This window comes from Bombus fervidus, chromosome 4 (genome assembly GCF_041682495.2).
Source record: "Bombus fervidus isolate BK054 chromosome 4, iyBomFerv1, whole genome shotgun sequence".
Taxonomy (NCBI): domain Eukaryota; kingdom Metazoa; phylum Arthropoda; class Insecta; order Hymenoptera; family Apidae; genus Bombus; species Bombus fervidus.
Window position 1 is genome coordinate 3,614,712 of NC_091520.1, and position 16,477 is coordinate 3,631,188.

General features: G+C 35.6%; 1 protein-coding gene across 1 annotated transcript; it reads left to right on the forward strand.

The window, feature by feature from the left end:
- The first annotated feature begins 2,330 nt into the window (after positions 1-2,330).
- On the forward strand, positions 2,331-6,598 carry LOC139986801 (glucose dehydrogenase [FAD, quinone]-like). Its single transcript, XM_072002425.1, has 4 exons — positions 2,331-2,417; positions 3,380-3,592; positions 4,064-4,234; positions 4,815-6,598. The coding sequence occupies exons 2-4, from the start codon at positions 3,409-3,411 to the stop codon at positions 6,305-6,307; spliced, it is 1,848 nt and encodes a 615-aa protein (XP_071858526.1). The 5' UTR covers positions 2,331-2,417; positions 3,380-3,408; the 3' UTR covers positions 6,308-6,598.
- The last annotated feature ends 9,879 nt before the right edge of the window (positions 6,599-16,477 follow it).

Below are 16,477 nucleotides of genomic sequence, written 5' to 3' on the forward strand. Positions count from 1 at the left end.
TCCTTGTCTTTGACAGAGAAAGAAATATATACTATATATTCTATAAAATCTGGCAAAGGACTGTGAATTTTCTGCTCCTTCCGTAGTTTCTATTATTATACATAAAATGACTTTCCTTCCTAATGCAGCTAGTGTAATCGCTTGTTTTACGGAATGAGCTCACGAGTATACGAATGATGAATATATAAGTAATTGACTAACCTTGCTTCTTACTATTTATGATACGACCACGAAATAATTACCTGGTTATCACAGAATGCAAACACGAACTATTGTTCTTAAATTAAGGTTCTAGTTACACGTGTATTTGATATTTGGCACCTCGAAATACTCGATAAGCCTTTGATAAGATTAAAAAAAGTTGGAAATGCACAGAGCGTGAAAAATTAGTAATGTCTGAGTTCTCTACTTCCAAGCTTCTATGTGTAACACAACTGTTATTAATTTATATTCGTTACAATATTGCTTTCAATCCGAAAGTATCCCTACTACCAACTACTATAGTGAGGAAATGGAAATTTTATACCTGCGCACTTGAAACTAAACACGTCGGTTTGTAAAGCTACAGAATCAGATGTCCAGATGTAAGCAATTTTAGTACCTACGTCGATTGCGATTCGCTGTATGCGTACAATGGCCTAGCTGATGGATTAGGCTGAGGATGCTAACGGAACCTCGGGATCTGAAAACGATTCGATGGAGATTGTACACAACGTAACGGATATTTCAATTGCCTAACTGCCGATATGAATTACACTTAATCTTATTAGTAAGATTCCACCAGCTTGTCCCACTCAGTCGACTAAGCAAGTGTTGGTTTTCGAAAAAGAATGTTTTAATCGAGAACTTATCTCAAGACTGGGGCGAGCAGCGAGACGCCTATGTTTCCGCTAAAATACAGAACGGAATGTAATGAGTCCTGCCAGGAATTGTCTTTGCGAAATATTGTCTCGTAGAATATTGTCTTGCGATGGCGAATCTAAAGAACTGTTAATCTGGAGAAACTCTTGGATATCGTTGAATTTTGAATTTGTTATCGGGAGCAAGATTCTGAGCAACTGTTTTCTGTAGATGTAAGTCTCAGTCGGTCATAGATTCCGAAATATTTGCTAAATACTATTGTTACCACTACAGTGAACTTTGTCTATATTTGCGCTTCCGCATCAGCGATAATATTGGTTATCGTATCACTGGCAGCGGAGGGGTATAGTGAGACACTGAAACAGCGCTCTTATCTTCTGATTATAGCACATTTCAATGTGAACCATATTTGAGCAATTTATAGTAAAATCTGCACACAACTGCGTATGCGATGTTGTTACATATGTCTGCTATAATTCAATTTATATAAAGAGGGAAATACGTCACCGACTTCGGCGATTACGATGTATGTTGCTATGTTCGAAATACTCACAGAAAATGTCAATTACCTTAGGTTTTCATTACCCCTCAACCTAGCACGCAAATGGTCACATTTTTATATAGGCTACCTAAGCTGAAATCAAGGATACTATTCCCCTTTAATGTAATTATACGCAAAAGACAAATTCATGGGTTATTGGTTGGGTTATATTCATATTTTGTCCTTGTGAGATGGCCGGTAATGGTAGCATAGATATTGTTTATTGATATTTCATGCGATTTTATCAGTCCATTCTTAAACCAAATACTACGATTTACTATTCTTCACATTTACGAAACGTACTTCAGTGTTCAACTTAAAAACACACCATGTATTGGTCATTAGGTTACATGTGCAAGCAGGCAGATAAAATATAGTGCAACGTTGCACATATTTATAGATTCATTGAAAATTGTTTCAGGACATCAGTGCCGATATCACACTACATTAGACCAGGCCTTAAATTATTCATATACATTTTTATCTCTGTGTTATCAAATATGGCTGTCTCTCTTGTCAAAGTCATACGTCGAATATCATATGCTGAATTATGACCAAACGCTCATCTATTCCGTATTCAGGTGAAGTAGTAAAATAGTTTGATCATGAATCGAGCTCGCATGTTCATTAATGCTAATCCTATCTATGCTGTTGAAAGTATGCTTTAGTCATTGATATTATATCGAATAGGATGTACTCTGCCTAACGCCCTACTAGTCTACTTGAGTCTTAATAGTGTAAATGATTAGTTGTAATTTGCTAAGTAATTTTTTGAAAATTGTTATGTTTATACCAAGAAATAAGCCTATGTATAAAGGGATACTTTTACAAAATTATGTTAAGTGTTCAAAGGTTGAGAAAAAATTCTGATATGTCTATTACGTAATTACGTCATTTTACATGTTGCGTAATAATTGCTCTGAATTTAGTATATAAAGGATCGCCAGCCAGAAGCATTTGTCGTTTTGGATTACGTCGCATCGGAACTCTCTCGTACGTTTGGTGTTTAATCCACGTATGTAGCGCATAAATTTCTACATACTCGCTAATATCTTGACACCTCATTACCTCTGATCTACTTTTTAAGAAATAGTATCTACAGCTATACTGTAAATTTATTGCCGTCTTATTCTTTTCTCAACCATTTCTGCCAGTGTCACCACAATTTCAATTAACTTCTTATTCTCCTGTCATCTGCAAACACAAAATCGAATGTGATTACTCGGAGATGGGAAGACTTCAAAGAATCCGAGGACACCGAAATACTTTGTCAAACTTACCATTTTGAGCAACTTCTTCCCATATTTATAACCGCCGTTCAACTTTGGCTTGCAAGGAACAAAGCAGTTTATGTTTAATACCATATGTGTTGTTTAACAATTTTGTACTTTTATGGTTAGAAAATGATTTTCTTGTGAGAAGAACAGTACTTATAACATTTTTGACGAATTGAAAATCAAGTAAAAGTACAATAGTCGATATAGCGATCTATTCATCAAAAATTATTTCATAATACCTTTTATTAGTCTAGCGCAATCTACAAACTGTCGCTTTTTCTAATTTACTTGCACGATATCGAAAATAGTTGCCTCTTTCAGCAGTGAGTTAAGGTTAAGTTGCTCCATTTAAGCCTACATTAAGATGATAAGGTATCGTCACATATATCTAAATGAAGTATTTTGCGAATACCGTGCAATATAAGGCTGTGCAGCATCGCAGCGTTTGCAGATATAGAAAAACATTCGGAATTTTAACATGATTTTGGCAATTAAAATCGTTGCAATACATTCAATAAGAAAATAAATATTAGTTTCGCTAGATCCTATTCGAGAAATGTAGCTTTAAGAATGAAAGAACGAAGCCCTCATGGCCCGAAAAAACAAATGCTGTTAATATGCATTCAGTAATAATTCTCTGCCACTTCGTCTTATATCGCTAACAAGATGTTTATTAAAGTATCGAATCATAATGTTACAGATTGTTAAAGGAAATCGGAGAAGTATAAAATGGACGTCATTCGCATCATTTTGGGTGGGATGAGATCACAACCGCTCCAATCGATGTTATCGACGCTCATAAGTGTGTTGCTATACGTCGTATATTCGAATGTTCCTTACTCTGCGAGGAATGTTCCTTCCAAATCGCTATTGTCAGCTTACGATTTCATAGTCGTGGGCGGTGGTTCTGCAGGTATATTTTTTCATATTACTCACGAGAAGTTCCGTTCTAAATCTGATAAAAGTGTGTCAAAGGTAAGTTTATCAGTGTGTTTGCGTGTGAAGCTCGCGTTGCTGCTTCTAATATGCGTGATTGACGCAAAAATTTAACAAATCGCAAATCGCGATTTTTTGTCAAACTTCCTTTCACAACTCTGTGAATCCACTAAATGTATTAGCAATGTTGTACGTTATTTCTAAATACTAACGCCGAAATATTAGCCTTTAATTTCCTTCGTCTAAATATATTTTCCGTTTACTTTTTAAGTGTACTTTTGCGTTATGGCGTAGTTCGATTCGTAATTTCGACAAATGGCCCCTTATTCTCGTTGTTCTGAAATTAGGTTTCGCACTATCGTGTCAAAGATATTTGTGACGTTAAACTGGATTAACATTTCTTAGATATGTTTCATTTAAAGTGTTCTGTAACTTTACTCGATGACAGGTGCCGTGGTAGCAAGTCGCTTGTCCGAAATGGAAGATTGGAACGTACTCCTTCTCGAAGCAGGTGGAGATGGAAGCGCTGTGTATGATATTCCTTCTTTTGCCAGCATTCTGTTGCAAACCAAAATCGATTGGCAATACACGACGGAACCCAATAATAGTTATTGTCTAGGTAAATAGTGTCAAATTATATCGACTTGCAAAAACGGTAAAAACAAAATTACAAAGACAATACTGCATCCCATAATTATCCACGTCTAATTCTTCATTTTTTACGGTGAAATAGAGGGAAATGGATAAAATTATATCACGCCTAGAAAGGATTGTAAAATTCAATATGTGGCAGTGAGAATACACGAAGCGAGGAAGTTTGTCACATATCACATATCATTTCTAACGTATATTGTCGCCGAACTCACCAGAAGCTATAAAGTGACAGATCTGAAATTTTTTATTCCGCAATTACTAAAAACATAGGTATTGTTGCCAAAATTAATATTGCATTGTATTAAAAAATATATAAATGTGCAGACTTATTTAGTTGACGCAATATCACTTGAAATTTATGGATATGTATATAAAACCAATATGTACATTTAGTTATATCTAGTGTCAAATCTAATTCGAAGAATGAATATATAGCCGAACCCAAAGGTATATGAAAGGGGAATTAATAACCGAACAACAACAATATTCGTTTATCAATTATTAACCACTCTTTCAATGTGTTTTAAAGTAAATTATACCCACAGCTATGGAGAATGGTCGTTGCCGCTGGCCACGTGGCAAGCTGCTTGGAGGCAGCAGCGGATTAAACTCCATGCTTTACGTCCGCGGTGCCAAAAAAGACTACGACATCTGGGAACAACAAGGCAATCCAGGATGGTCGTATCAGGATGTGTTGCCTTATTTCCTAAAATCCGAAGACAATCGAGATCGCAGCTACGCCGAAACACCGTATCATTCGACCGGCGGGTACTTAACTGTCGAAGAACCACGATGGCACACTCCTTTGGCCGCTGCGTTCATTCAAGCCGGTAAAGAAATGGGTTACGAGAATAGGGATATTAATGGAGAACGGCACACTGGCTTTATAAATCCTCAAGGCACCACCAGAGATGGCAGCCGCTGCTCCACGGCGAAAGCCTTCTTGCGGCCTGCCAGGATGCGCAAAAATTTGCACGTCGCCATGGAAGCCTATGTTACCAAAATATTAATAGATTCGTCGTCGAAGAAAGCTTACGGCGTAGAGTTCGTTAGAAACGGAGAGACGTTGCGCGTACGTGCCAACAAGGAAGTGATCGTTTCTGGAGGAACTATCAATAGCCCGCAGTTGTTGATGCTGTCAGGAATAGGACCTAAAGAACACTTATCCGAACACGGTATACCAGTGATTCAGGATTTAAGAGTGGGCCATAATCTTCAAGATCATGTAGGAGTGGGAGGCTTTATGTTCCTGGTGAATGAGGAAATTTCGTCGATAGAGAGCAAGATAGCTAATGTTAGCTATATCCTAGAATACGCCATTTCCGGAGACAATCCTTTGTCTACCTTAGACACAGTGGAGGGAATGTGTTTTATCAATTCCAAATATGCGAATGCCTCCGATGACTTCCCAGACATTGAAGTTCATTTTTTATCATCGGGACTCAATAGCGAAATTTTTAGGGAGCTTCAAGGACTGACCAGAGAATTCTACGACGCCGTATATGGAAAGCTTAACGGTAGGGGCTCGTGGAGCGCGTTTCCCGCGCTTTTAAGACCAAAAAGTCGAGGTGTTATCAAGCTTCGAAGCAATAATCCGTTCGATCATCCATTGATTTATCCGAATTATTTCAAGGAGCCAGAAGACATGGCAACATTGGTCGAAGGAGCTAAGTTTGTGTTCGAATTGAGTAAAACTGATTCGCTTAAACGTTACGGGAGCGAAATGAATCCGACGCCATTTCCTGGCTGCAAGCATATTCCTATGTATAGCGATTCTTTCTGGGAGTGCATGGCCAGATTTCATCCTATGATTATGCGTCATCCCGTAGGTACTTGCAAAATGGGACCTAAGTCGGACGTGAAAGCCGTGGTAGATTCTCGGCTTCGGGTTTACGGAGTTGCTGGACTTCGAGTCATAGACGCCTCGATTATGCCAAACCAAGTGAGTGGTAATACCAATGCGCCGACTATTATGATTGGTGAGAAGGGTGCTGACATGGTAAAGGAGGATTGGTTAAAGGAACAGAGTTTGGATTGATTGTTACTCTTACGAATTTATTTTAAGCGACTGCTAGTTGTATGCCATTACGTAATAAAAACATTTGGTTTGAACTAAAAATATATTTTCATTATTTGTCACGTATGGCGGAGCGTGATTCAAGATATAGTCTTGTTTTATAAAATTGGAGGATCAGACGAAATTAACGTAAGTGAAGTTTGTTTGTAATTATATGAAGAAACCTCCTTCGAATATATAACCTAATACTCCATCTGTCCTCTAGATATCATTAAGTTTAAAGTAATCTCATGTACTTTGTTATGATAACAAAAAAGTTTTGTACATGTATAACAGCATATACTAAATGTTATGCAATGAAATGATAGCTTAATTTGCCTTTGATATTCTAATATATCATGCGAACGTAAGTTAACTTTGATATAGTCGCACCTCCACGAAGTAGTGTATTAAAATGCTATAGTCTGTTCAACGAAACGAGACAGTAAACGTGAGCAAAACGTGATTGATACAGTTGCAACTGTTGGCTGCAGACTAGTGACACTCGAGGAATTAACATTTTGAGTAACTTTCTTTATACATGTAACTGTTGGCCTGAAACTATTGTTCCTAATGAAGGAAACCATTGTTGCGAATATAGATTTCGAAATATTCTCAAAAACTATTAATAGCACTATAGTGAATTTTGCCTATTATCGACAAACTTACAATAAATTATACTTTTTTCAACATTTTGTATGTAGAAAGACAGTTCAACATCTTTGTTACTTTTGCAAATACAAAGAAATATATGAGGAAAAGGTTCTAAAAATACTTAAGAGTGGCATATTTTCATCATCGCATCATTGTGGCTAGTAGAAAATGGATTTCAAACACGTAGAGATCGACGTTGATCTTGAAATGAGCTTGAGCAGAAAAATTAATAATTTGTAGCGAAGTAAGAAATTGAACGTTTTCATATTTCCACCCCAAATTTTTATTATTTTGCAAGAAATGTTCTATACGATCTATCATTACTTTGAAACATTCCAAATAACCCGAATAAGTATCTCGAACTACGCAAGTGTTACAGACCCCATAAAAATAAGGAACTGCACTGTACTTACGTATTGTCGAACAGAATCGTACCGTGAATTGTAAATAAAACACACGTTGCTGTGTCTTGTTCACATTGTTCCCATGTGATGTTATTGTTATTGTTAGCGCAACGAAGTAGCTGTGATTCGGTGTAGCTACATACGGTGTAGCCAATGTGAAAAAAGCCTGCTCTGCACTTATCACATTTTTGATTCTTCATTACATATGGCACTGATTATAATATACAGGGCGACCCGCTGCATCGGGAAATGGTTTCATCGGTGGATTTTCCGCATGAAAACAATAAACAGTACTCATATGAACGTACACCCTATTTGACCTGATTTTCGAGTTTTAGCGAGTTCTATGTTGAAGTAACTGTATCGGAAGATGGAAGTAGTTGAACTAATTTCATCTATCTATTATTCATTTCAATTTCAATTTCACCTATCTATTTGCGAACAGAATTCGGTATATCATAAACAATATCTGGACAAATGGAGAGAGCAAGAAGAACAATAATAAAACGTCTGCAATCTCGTTCGAAAGCAAAGAGTTTATTATGAACACTTTTTAAGACGGCATGTAGGTAGAACTTGTTACCTTATTGTAAATTTTTATTTAAAAATTTAATTCACTGTAACTCGAGAACGAAGAAAAATAGATAACGTGTTTGCAAGAACGTTTTTTATCGTTTCCATGTGCAGAATCCACAGCCGCACCGGTTCCCTGATGCTACGAGATACTCTGTACAAATAAGCAATACAACTGTATAATCATTATACAGATTGATTATACAGTATAGTGAAGTACAGCTTGAAAATGTGAAAAATATTACATTCATTATAAGTTTTCCTAGTTTAAGTAGAAAGATTAGATATATATTGTGGAGATACATAAAACCATATATGACCTACATACATACGTATAAAATAAAAATGTACACTGAACAATAAAGGATATATTTTTATGTACAAACATTTACAGTGTACCATACCCAAACGTAGTTCAAACTTCGGCTGACATAGATAAAAAAAGTTCACACTCAGTATCGGATTCGAGAACTAAGTTTGCTCTGTATTCTATTCTTATTTTAATAGTCTTTCGATCAGTGTCGCCACATCATCGAAACAGTTTGGATAAATCAATGGATAATCGAAAGGATTGTTGCTCCGAAGCTTGATAACATCACTGCTCTTAGATCTTAAAAGGATAGAGCACACGGTCTACGCGTCCTTATCCTGAAGCTCTGCATGTATATACGACATCATAGAATTCTCTGGTCAGCCCAAAAATCTTTCTACTGGCGTCGGAGATGACATCCGATGAGGTAAAGTGTAGTTGTATGTCTGAACAGTCGTCGAAAGCATTCGCATATTTGGTATATTCGATAAAAGCTACTCCTGCAATAAATGCAAAGGTGGTCAAAGGACCGTCTCCGGATATGGCGTATTCTAGGTTATAGCTAATGTTATGCAGCCTGTTCTGTACAATTGCAACTTCTTCATTGACCAATAACGTAAGGCTCCCCGCAATTGTATGTTCTTCAAGATTATGGCCTACTCTTAAATTCTGAATTGTTGGTGGCTAAAAAATGGATTCGGATTCATTTTGCTGAATCTTGTTGCTGAATACTGAAAATGAAACAGTTTTGCTCATCTCGAATACAAACATTTTACCATTATTGACAAAAGATGTTATAATAGAAAATTTTACGGTATCCACCTATTTTATAATCAATTTATAGCTTTTTTTAAATTTAATTTAATTTTTAATTTTTTAATTTATACTTAATTTATAGTTTACCTTATAATTGAACTAAACGAAATTAGACGTAAGTAGCATTATATTTTGTGCGAGAAATTAACAGAAAAATATCAATTTTTATTATAATTTTTTTTTTTTTAAATACAGTTTATGTAGTTCAATTTACCACTAAAAACAAGTAATTTTTTGCATACAACGTTTTTTTCTACTACACAGAGTTATATTGAGAAAATGCGTTTTTCATCTCCAACTTCAAGGACTGTTTCATCCTCCAAACGTGATTGACAATAAAAATACAGGTCAGATATTTTTTCGAGAATATTCCGTATAAATTAAATCGTTTTGGAAATCTCCTCTGCTAATGTTATTTATGCAAAAAGGCCCGTTAGGTCAGATCAAATTCATCCCTATAGCTCTGTTGAGTAAACTAATATGATGTTCTATAAAATTACACTTAAAGTACCTGTTAAAGGCTAAGGCTAAGGAGGCGATACAATTGATGCAATAAAGAATGTATATTTTCATATTAAAAAAATAATAGTGCCATTCGTTTCTTTTCCGTAACATTTTTTTCTAATATCAGCCGAGAAGAAGATATGGCTTGCTACAATTACGTGAATTAACCTATGTACCAGGATAATACGATACCGGATAATCGAAGAGAAACGAATTATAAGATATACCAAAAGGGATGCTCTTTATCCTACTGAAATACATCGATCTACTTATTTCGATCGTTTGAAAGAATAGATAAATCGAAGCGAAATTTGTAACGTTTCTATAAAACAAAGCGTCAGAGTATCTTTATTGTATTTATTTTCTTATTTTCTTCTGTTATTTTTAAAATTAATCTTAAATTATCAATTTGTTTTAGCATTAGTTTCCTTATTTTCAAAGAATCGAAGAAGTTATTGACGAATGAAAACAAGTATTAAGCTCCTATCATCCAGCTCGATTCATCAACTTGAAGACTGTGAGAAAAAGACTAAGCTTCGTCATCTTCAGTTGTCTCCGTGTACCAACCAATCTAGCAACCTTTAACTTTTATCACTGGTATAAAGCCTTTCCTTCCTGTTCGTGGTTTCCTTTCTTTCTTGTTTCTGTATTTCTCTAGATCTCCGTTCTCGTTTTATTTTTATTTTATCTTTAAACGTCACCATTAATACTACGGCCTTATCTCGTTCTTTCCCATTGTTTTTCCTCTTATCCCAATGCTGTCATTCGGATATTTTTGTTTCATTCCATTTCATTTTCTTGCCACTTAATTTTCCTTTTATTTATTTATTTTTTTTATGTTTCCCTTATTTATTTTTTTTTTTTTTACAATTCCCTTATTATTTCAACTCCGTTTATTATTTCAACATTTTCGTTGAAATTCATCTGAAATGATTCCAGAAGGAATCTCGTAATAAATCACTACGCATTTTGTTTCCCTTGTCTTGATTAGTTTCGTTGCAATTTAAGAAGGAAACGAGATCTTCGAGCCACATAATATACAGAAACGTAACAAGTTCCATCGCGATTAGAAGTTTCGCGGTTGATCCAACGTTGTTAACGCGATCGGCGTTATCTTGTTTCTATAAATTACTTCTCCTGCAATTAGTGACGTCGTCTTCAAAAAGCCAGATATTTTTTCTGGGTGTTTTAAGAAAATGTTACAAAATGACAAATCATAGGAAATATTCTTAACACATTCGCAGCCGGCAACGTGGTTCTACATCATTTCAAAACCTGCGGCTAGTTGCTGTTAACACGGTTCTACCATATCTTGTTTCATATTCACAATGAGTTACGCGCACCTTGCAATGACTAGTACTTTACTATTTGTTGTTACATGCTTCTCTAAATTATTAATGCTATAATATCTCAGTCATAAGCCGCATAAGGTGCATTACATGGCAGTTTGGAAACTGTTGGATGGCCTGGCAAACAGATCTCTACAAAGTTATTTTATATCACACCATGATATGACACAGCAAAATTTTGCATATTCGCTAGCAATCTAATAGCGAAATTCTGCGACGCTTCGGCAATGGACTCTTGGAAATTATAAACGGCAAACAGCTAAGGCTCCCGTATCACACTCATCGGTTGTGAATGTGTTAAAACGTCTCTTTTTCTTTTTTACAACTAAAAGAATTACGTTTGAAATAGATAAAGAGAACTACGGAAATATATAAAACTATTATAAATATTTCTTTCTAACTCTTTTATTTCAAATATTTATCCAATAATAATATCGTTATCTTGATGGAGTCTGGTAGATTTTTTCTGTATTTTAAGCTTTCAGCTTGCATTTACATTCCCGTTCGCCATTTTATTTTTCCTTGCATCAACGTAAATTCATGTCTGCATGTAGCAGTTTCGACATAAATCGATGCCGGCGGATTTTCTGATGGCGTCATTCTCTGATCGCATCGTAAGTGGAATTTATTACACTAGTTGTAAGATATATAAATACCTATCCATCCTGATGAATTAATGGATCCTTTATCATTAGGCCGAAGATACGTTTAAAACAATATCCAGCGTGTTACATTAAATTGTAGTTCCTAGAAAGATATATTACATCATATACATATACACATATACATTTCGGTTTATAAGGAAATAATACACGCACAATGTTTTTTGTTTTATATTAATTTATTGAATTACACACGAATATAATAATAAAAATAGAACGAAATGAATCACACCTAATTCAATAAAATAATATAAAACAGAAATTATTGTTCATCTATTATCACCTTATGAAACGAAAGAAACTTTTCGCACAACCTAATATATATATATGTCGGGTTGCCATTTGGGCTTGGATTAGGGGCGTGTAACGAATCTTCGCCTGGGTTGTTCATCGTTGTTGTACAATCGAGATAGCGTTTATTATCACAGATATAGATGGTACAAGATCGACCAGTGGCCGCGGTAACTAGACGCTAATGACAATGACCTTAGGTTCGATATGACGAATCCACGGTCCACGGGCTAACTCTTTGTTAAACTTAGAATATATTTTGAAGCACAAAGTAACGTTCGCTGTGACGCTCGGTATATACTGCTCGTAAAGACGATGTGTAACTCTCCAAGGAGATCGCAAGAATAAAAGATTGATGAAAACTTTCCTCTCCTTACGATCGCGTTCGTTTTGTTGAATATTGGCCGGGGATACCAACAAAATTGCAGCCGCCGTTACTAGGCAGACCCGCGTAGCTGCGACATTGCTCCCGCTCGGGGTTTGATTGTTAACACAACGTGTGTCTCATAATATTGGCACTTCTCTGTTAGGTGGAACGTTCATCTCGTGACCGTGGCTATGCTCGGCGACCGGTTGTCGCCTCGAGCCTAAGCTCATTGTCTCAAGATTCGAATGACTGTGTCTGGGTTATTTCGTGAATGCTACAGTATTGAGGTTTTCCAAGTAATTCCAACGGGGGGCTCCGTTGCCCTTTCATCTCCGACATATATATGTACCTATGCTCTAAACGTTGAAACGTTTTATCGATCTTAAAAATTAAAGAAGGCTATGTGTATTTTTATGTGGCGTGTGTATGTATACCTGTCCGAAGTATATAAAAAGAAAACTACTATGATTACCGTTTCAAGAACCTTGGGGTTACGATAAATCTATATGAAAATTCTCAAGCGCATATTTCTTTTAAGCTCAAAGTCACCTGCTCTTATATGTATAACCTGTATTCTTGCTTTCCATATTTTCTACGCCGCAAAAGCTGCTTGTTTCTCCTCTGATCATATCAACGCTTGTTTGCATAAAGCAACGTTGTTTACTGTTTTTATTTAAACACCCGAGATTCAGCATGTTTTTGACAAAAGTCCATAATGTTTGTTTCAGCTTTCAGAATACATAAATTTCAGCATGCGTATAATCCAACTGATTAAACATGCACACGAATTTCATATTTCTCCCACGTTACTCAATTTTTGATGTCCATTACGCAACACCATCTATCATTACGCACTCTCTAATGCCTGATTCTGGTCTTCAGTTTCAGCGAAACAAATAACTATCAGCAGTGTTTTTCAACGGCTAACTATTTATTCGTTATTTCAGGCTTATAAAGATTTATATTCTAGCTGTTATAAAATTTCAGTTCTAGAGTATATGAATTTTTTGAATCCAATTACCACAATCGTTCGATTTGAAACGTTATCTTTACTGTATATTTTCTCATAAGACGTTCATCTTATTGTTAACAGCTTATTCTATAATAACAAATCACCAGCTTTGTTGAATTTCACCAATGCATTGAATCGTTTTAACGTTTACACGAACTTTTCCAAATTCTAAATTTATAGTTCTTTCAACTTCTGTGATAGTTCTCCCAAGCTATCTTGAAACTCCTGAATATTTTTATTATTAATAATGGTTAATGACGGAGCTCATAATATTTTTATTTTTCTTAGTGTTTAATTACTCTGTATTATAGTAGTCTGTAATTAATAGTTGCCACTTGCAATAAGATATCCAATTTTCTTTTAGTGACAAATGATGACAAAACAAAAATGTATGAGTGGTACTGTTTTACCAGTTTCAAACTTAGGAGACACGATATTTTATACGCACTATCATTCTATTAAATATCATTATCTCGTTGTTCTGTTCATAAAACATAATTAATTCTGTTCGCAAAGATTCCTTTCTCCGTACAAAAATGTTTGCCTCGTAATTCCATCCCCTTTTTCACATTTGGAATGATCTTCTTTACTGTATTTGATAATTTTTATTAATTTATTAATTTCTTTATTATCTTATTATGCTCCACTTCTGCCCATATATATGTGTGTGTGTGTGTAAATTCTATAGAATTCATACTACCTGCCAGCCGACATTTTTACTTTTGTTTTGTTTTACCGACAGCCATTTGCTGAATAGAACAGATCATGAGAGAAGAATAGTAATTTAGGACTTAGAAAATCGGTTTTCGATTTTCCAGGTAAAATTTGTAGTAGATTTGTTATTAAATGTTATTGTATTTAATTTAATTATTTCCAAAATAAACTCGATTTCCAGAATCGATCGTCTGGTTTAGCCTAAGGATCTAGCCTTAAAATTAAAAGTTAAGAAAAATGGAAAAAGATACGTATATCATTATACAAAAGGTGAATTATAATCATATAATATGATTATAATATATAAATACCATATTGCCAGTATATCATCATGCATCTTGTGCATTATATGACTGTAATTCACTTTCAGTCTGACAACGATGTATTTTTTCTCTCTTTTTTGGTTTCTAATTTTGAGCGCCAAATACCACATTGTTTGCACATCACTCTATGAACAAACGATAGCGTTAATTGATTTTTGTTTTCTCAACCTAGCTTTTAATGTTTGGGAAAATTAATTGCCCAATCGACATTTTTTCCCGTGCCAGTTTCCTCTAAAACGAAACTAGATTTTCCAAACAATCTCTAAACACGAAATGACATCTGAATTGAATTGCGATCACACCATATAAATTATTTCCCTTCTTAGTTGTAAATCTCAAGTTAAGCATCGCGATATGTGATTCTTTCACCATTGGTTGCTCGTCAAATATATATCGGGTAACTGTTTCAATACCGCGAGCGAGTGGAAGATGTAATGTATTGTGTCATCCCAAATGATGGATTATATCGGAGGCGTGACTTCAATCGATTGCTGTCGAAATACGAACTCGAATGATTGTCTGCATCCAGTGCGACTAACTCCTGTCGCATGATTGATTCGAACGATAATCAAGATTCTAAGAGACAATAAGTTTTAGTAACAATTATATTTATTAAATATAGAATACTATTTTAATGATTTATGATACAAACGGAGTCGGGCAGATTCTGTGGCCTCGAAATAACGTCGTTGAAAAAATCTAATTTGGAAATCTCTAACATGTTGTTAAATAGTCAGAGCGTAAGTAATGCTAATACACGAGACTGAATGTTGCCTTTCGGATATTTATTTGCGATTGTTACAAATAATATCCAACTACGAACAATATTTGTTCGAATTCAGCATTTCATCATTTGGCAGACGCTCATAGTAAATAATTCCTGTCCAATCTCGCTAAGCACACAACAGAACTTAATATCGATTACCGGAGACGTTACGAGCTTTTCAAGCAACCCGATATATCTTCTATTGTATTTTCATACATTTTATTCTATTTTCTACTAATTATTTATTGATTGAGAAACAAGCATCTAAATGGAACAAATCTAGCGCATAAAGAATAAAGCCCACGTTACGTTGCGAACGACAGAGAAACAATGAAAATCGGAAAGAATTCAACTTCGACTGCCAATTTATACGGTGGAGCATTATAATCGGCCAAATACGGAACCAAATTCTTAGAAGAATAACGAAGATGAAAAGCGGAACTGAACGTAAATGGTTGAGCGCTCACAGAGAGGATATAATGGTAGGATGAGGTGAATTTTAGATGGTCACAGCCGTAATTGAGGTGCATCGCGTCTTATCACACAGAATATTACCTAGACACAGTCTCTATTCCTATATTCCGACGCGCAAGAGATAAGACCTTTTAAATTTAAGTACTTATTATTTATATCGATAGCTCATCGATAGATAGATTATTAAAGTTTATTTAAGAGTTTGAAGAATAGAAGAAATTTGTCTATCGGAGGAAAGTATGACAACACTAATTACGAAAGACTTCTTAATGAGAAACTGCGATCAGTTAACACAGGTAAGATAACAATTTCTCGTCGACAATATGCTCCCGATTGTGCGTTAAACAGATCACGACCTGAATGATACGACAAACGAGTAAGAAGCGAGCAAGACAAGCATCGCTAAGTTAACCAGGACCACGTTCTTTTTTTCTCTCGATAGCGATCTGCGGATCGAAATGGCAACAGTGTTGACTGGGTCTGGCTTTCAAAGCTGCTTCCGGAACTTTCAACGCGAATCAGAAAAGTGGCTGGGTTGACCGAGCTTTGCTGCTTGACCATGGATCACTGGAGCGGCTGAAAGTTGATCAGACTTCGATATTCGAACCGACTCTTGCGTTCAGAGCACGAAATGGTTTGACGTTCACCAGTTCTTGAAATATCCTGAATTTGTATCGTGGGCCGATAGACCGACTGGATGTTGTTCTAATTCCATCCGACTAATTCTATCCGAATCAATCCAACACGTTTAAGGTACGAAGTGGCTGATAGTATGAGTGGCGGAAGGTTCGCTGTTCTTCGCTTGAGTTGTTCATCGAGTCACGTTGCTGGAAGACAACGCCGTAAAGTAAGTAATATCGAACCCCTAACCGCTGAACATTATCTGACACAGACCAAACATGTACCAAATATCGGGTACCGAGTTTGCAATTG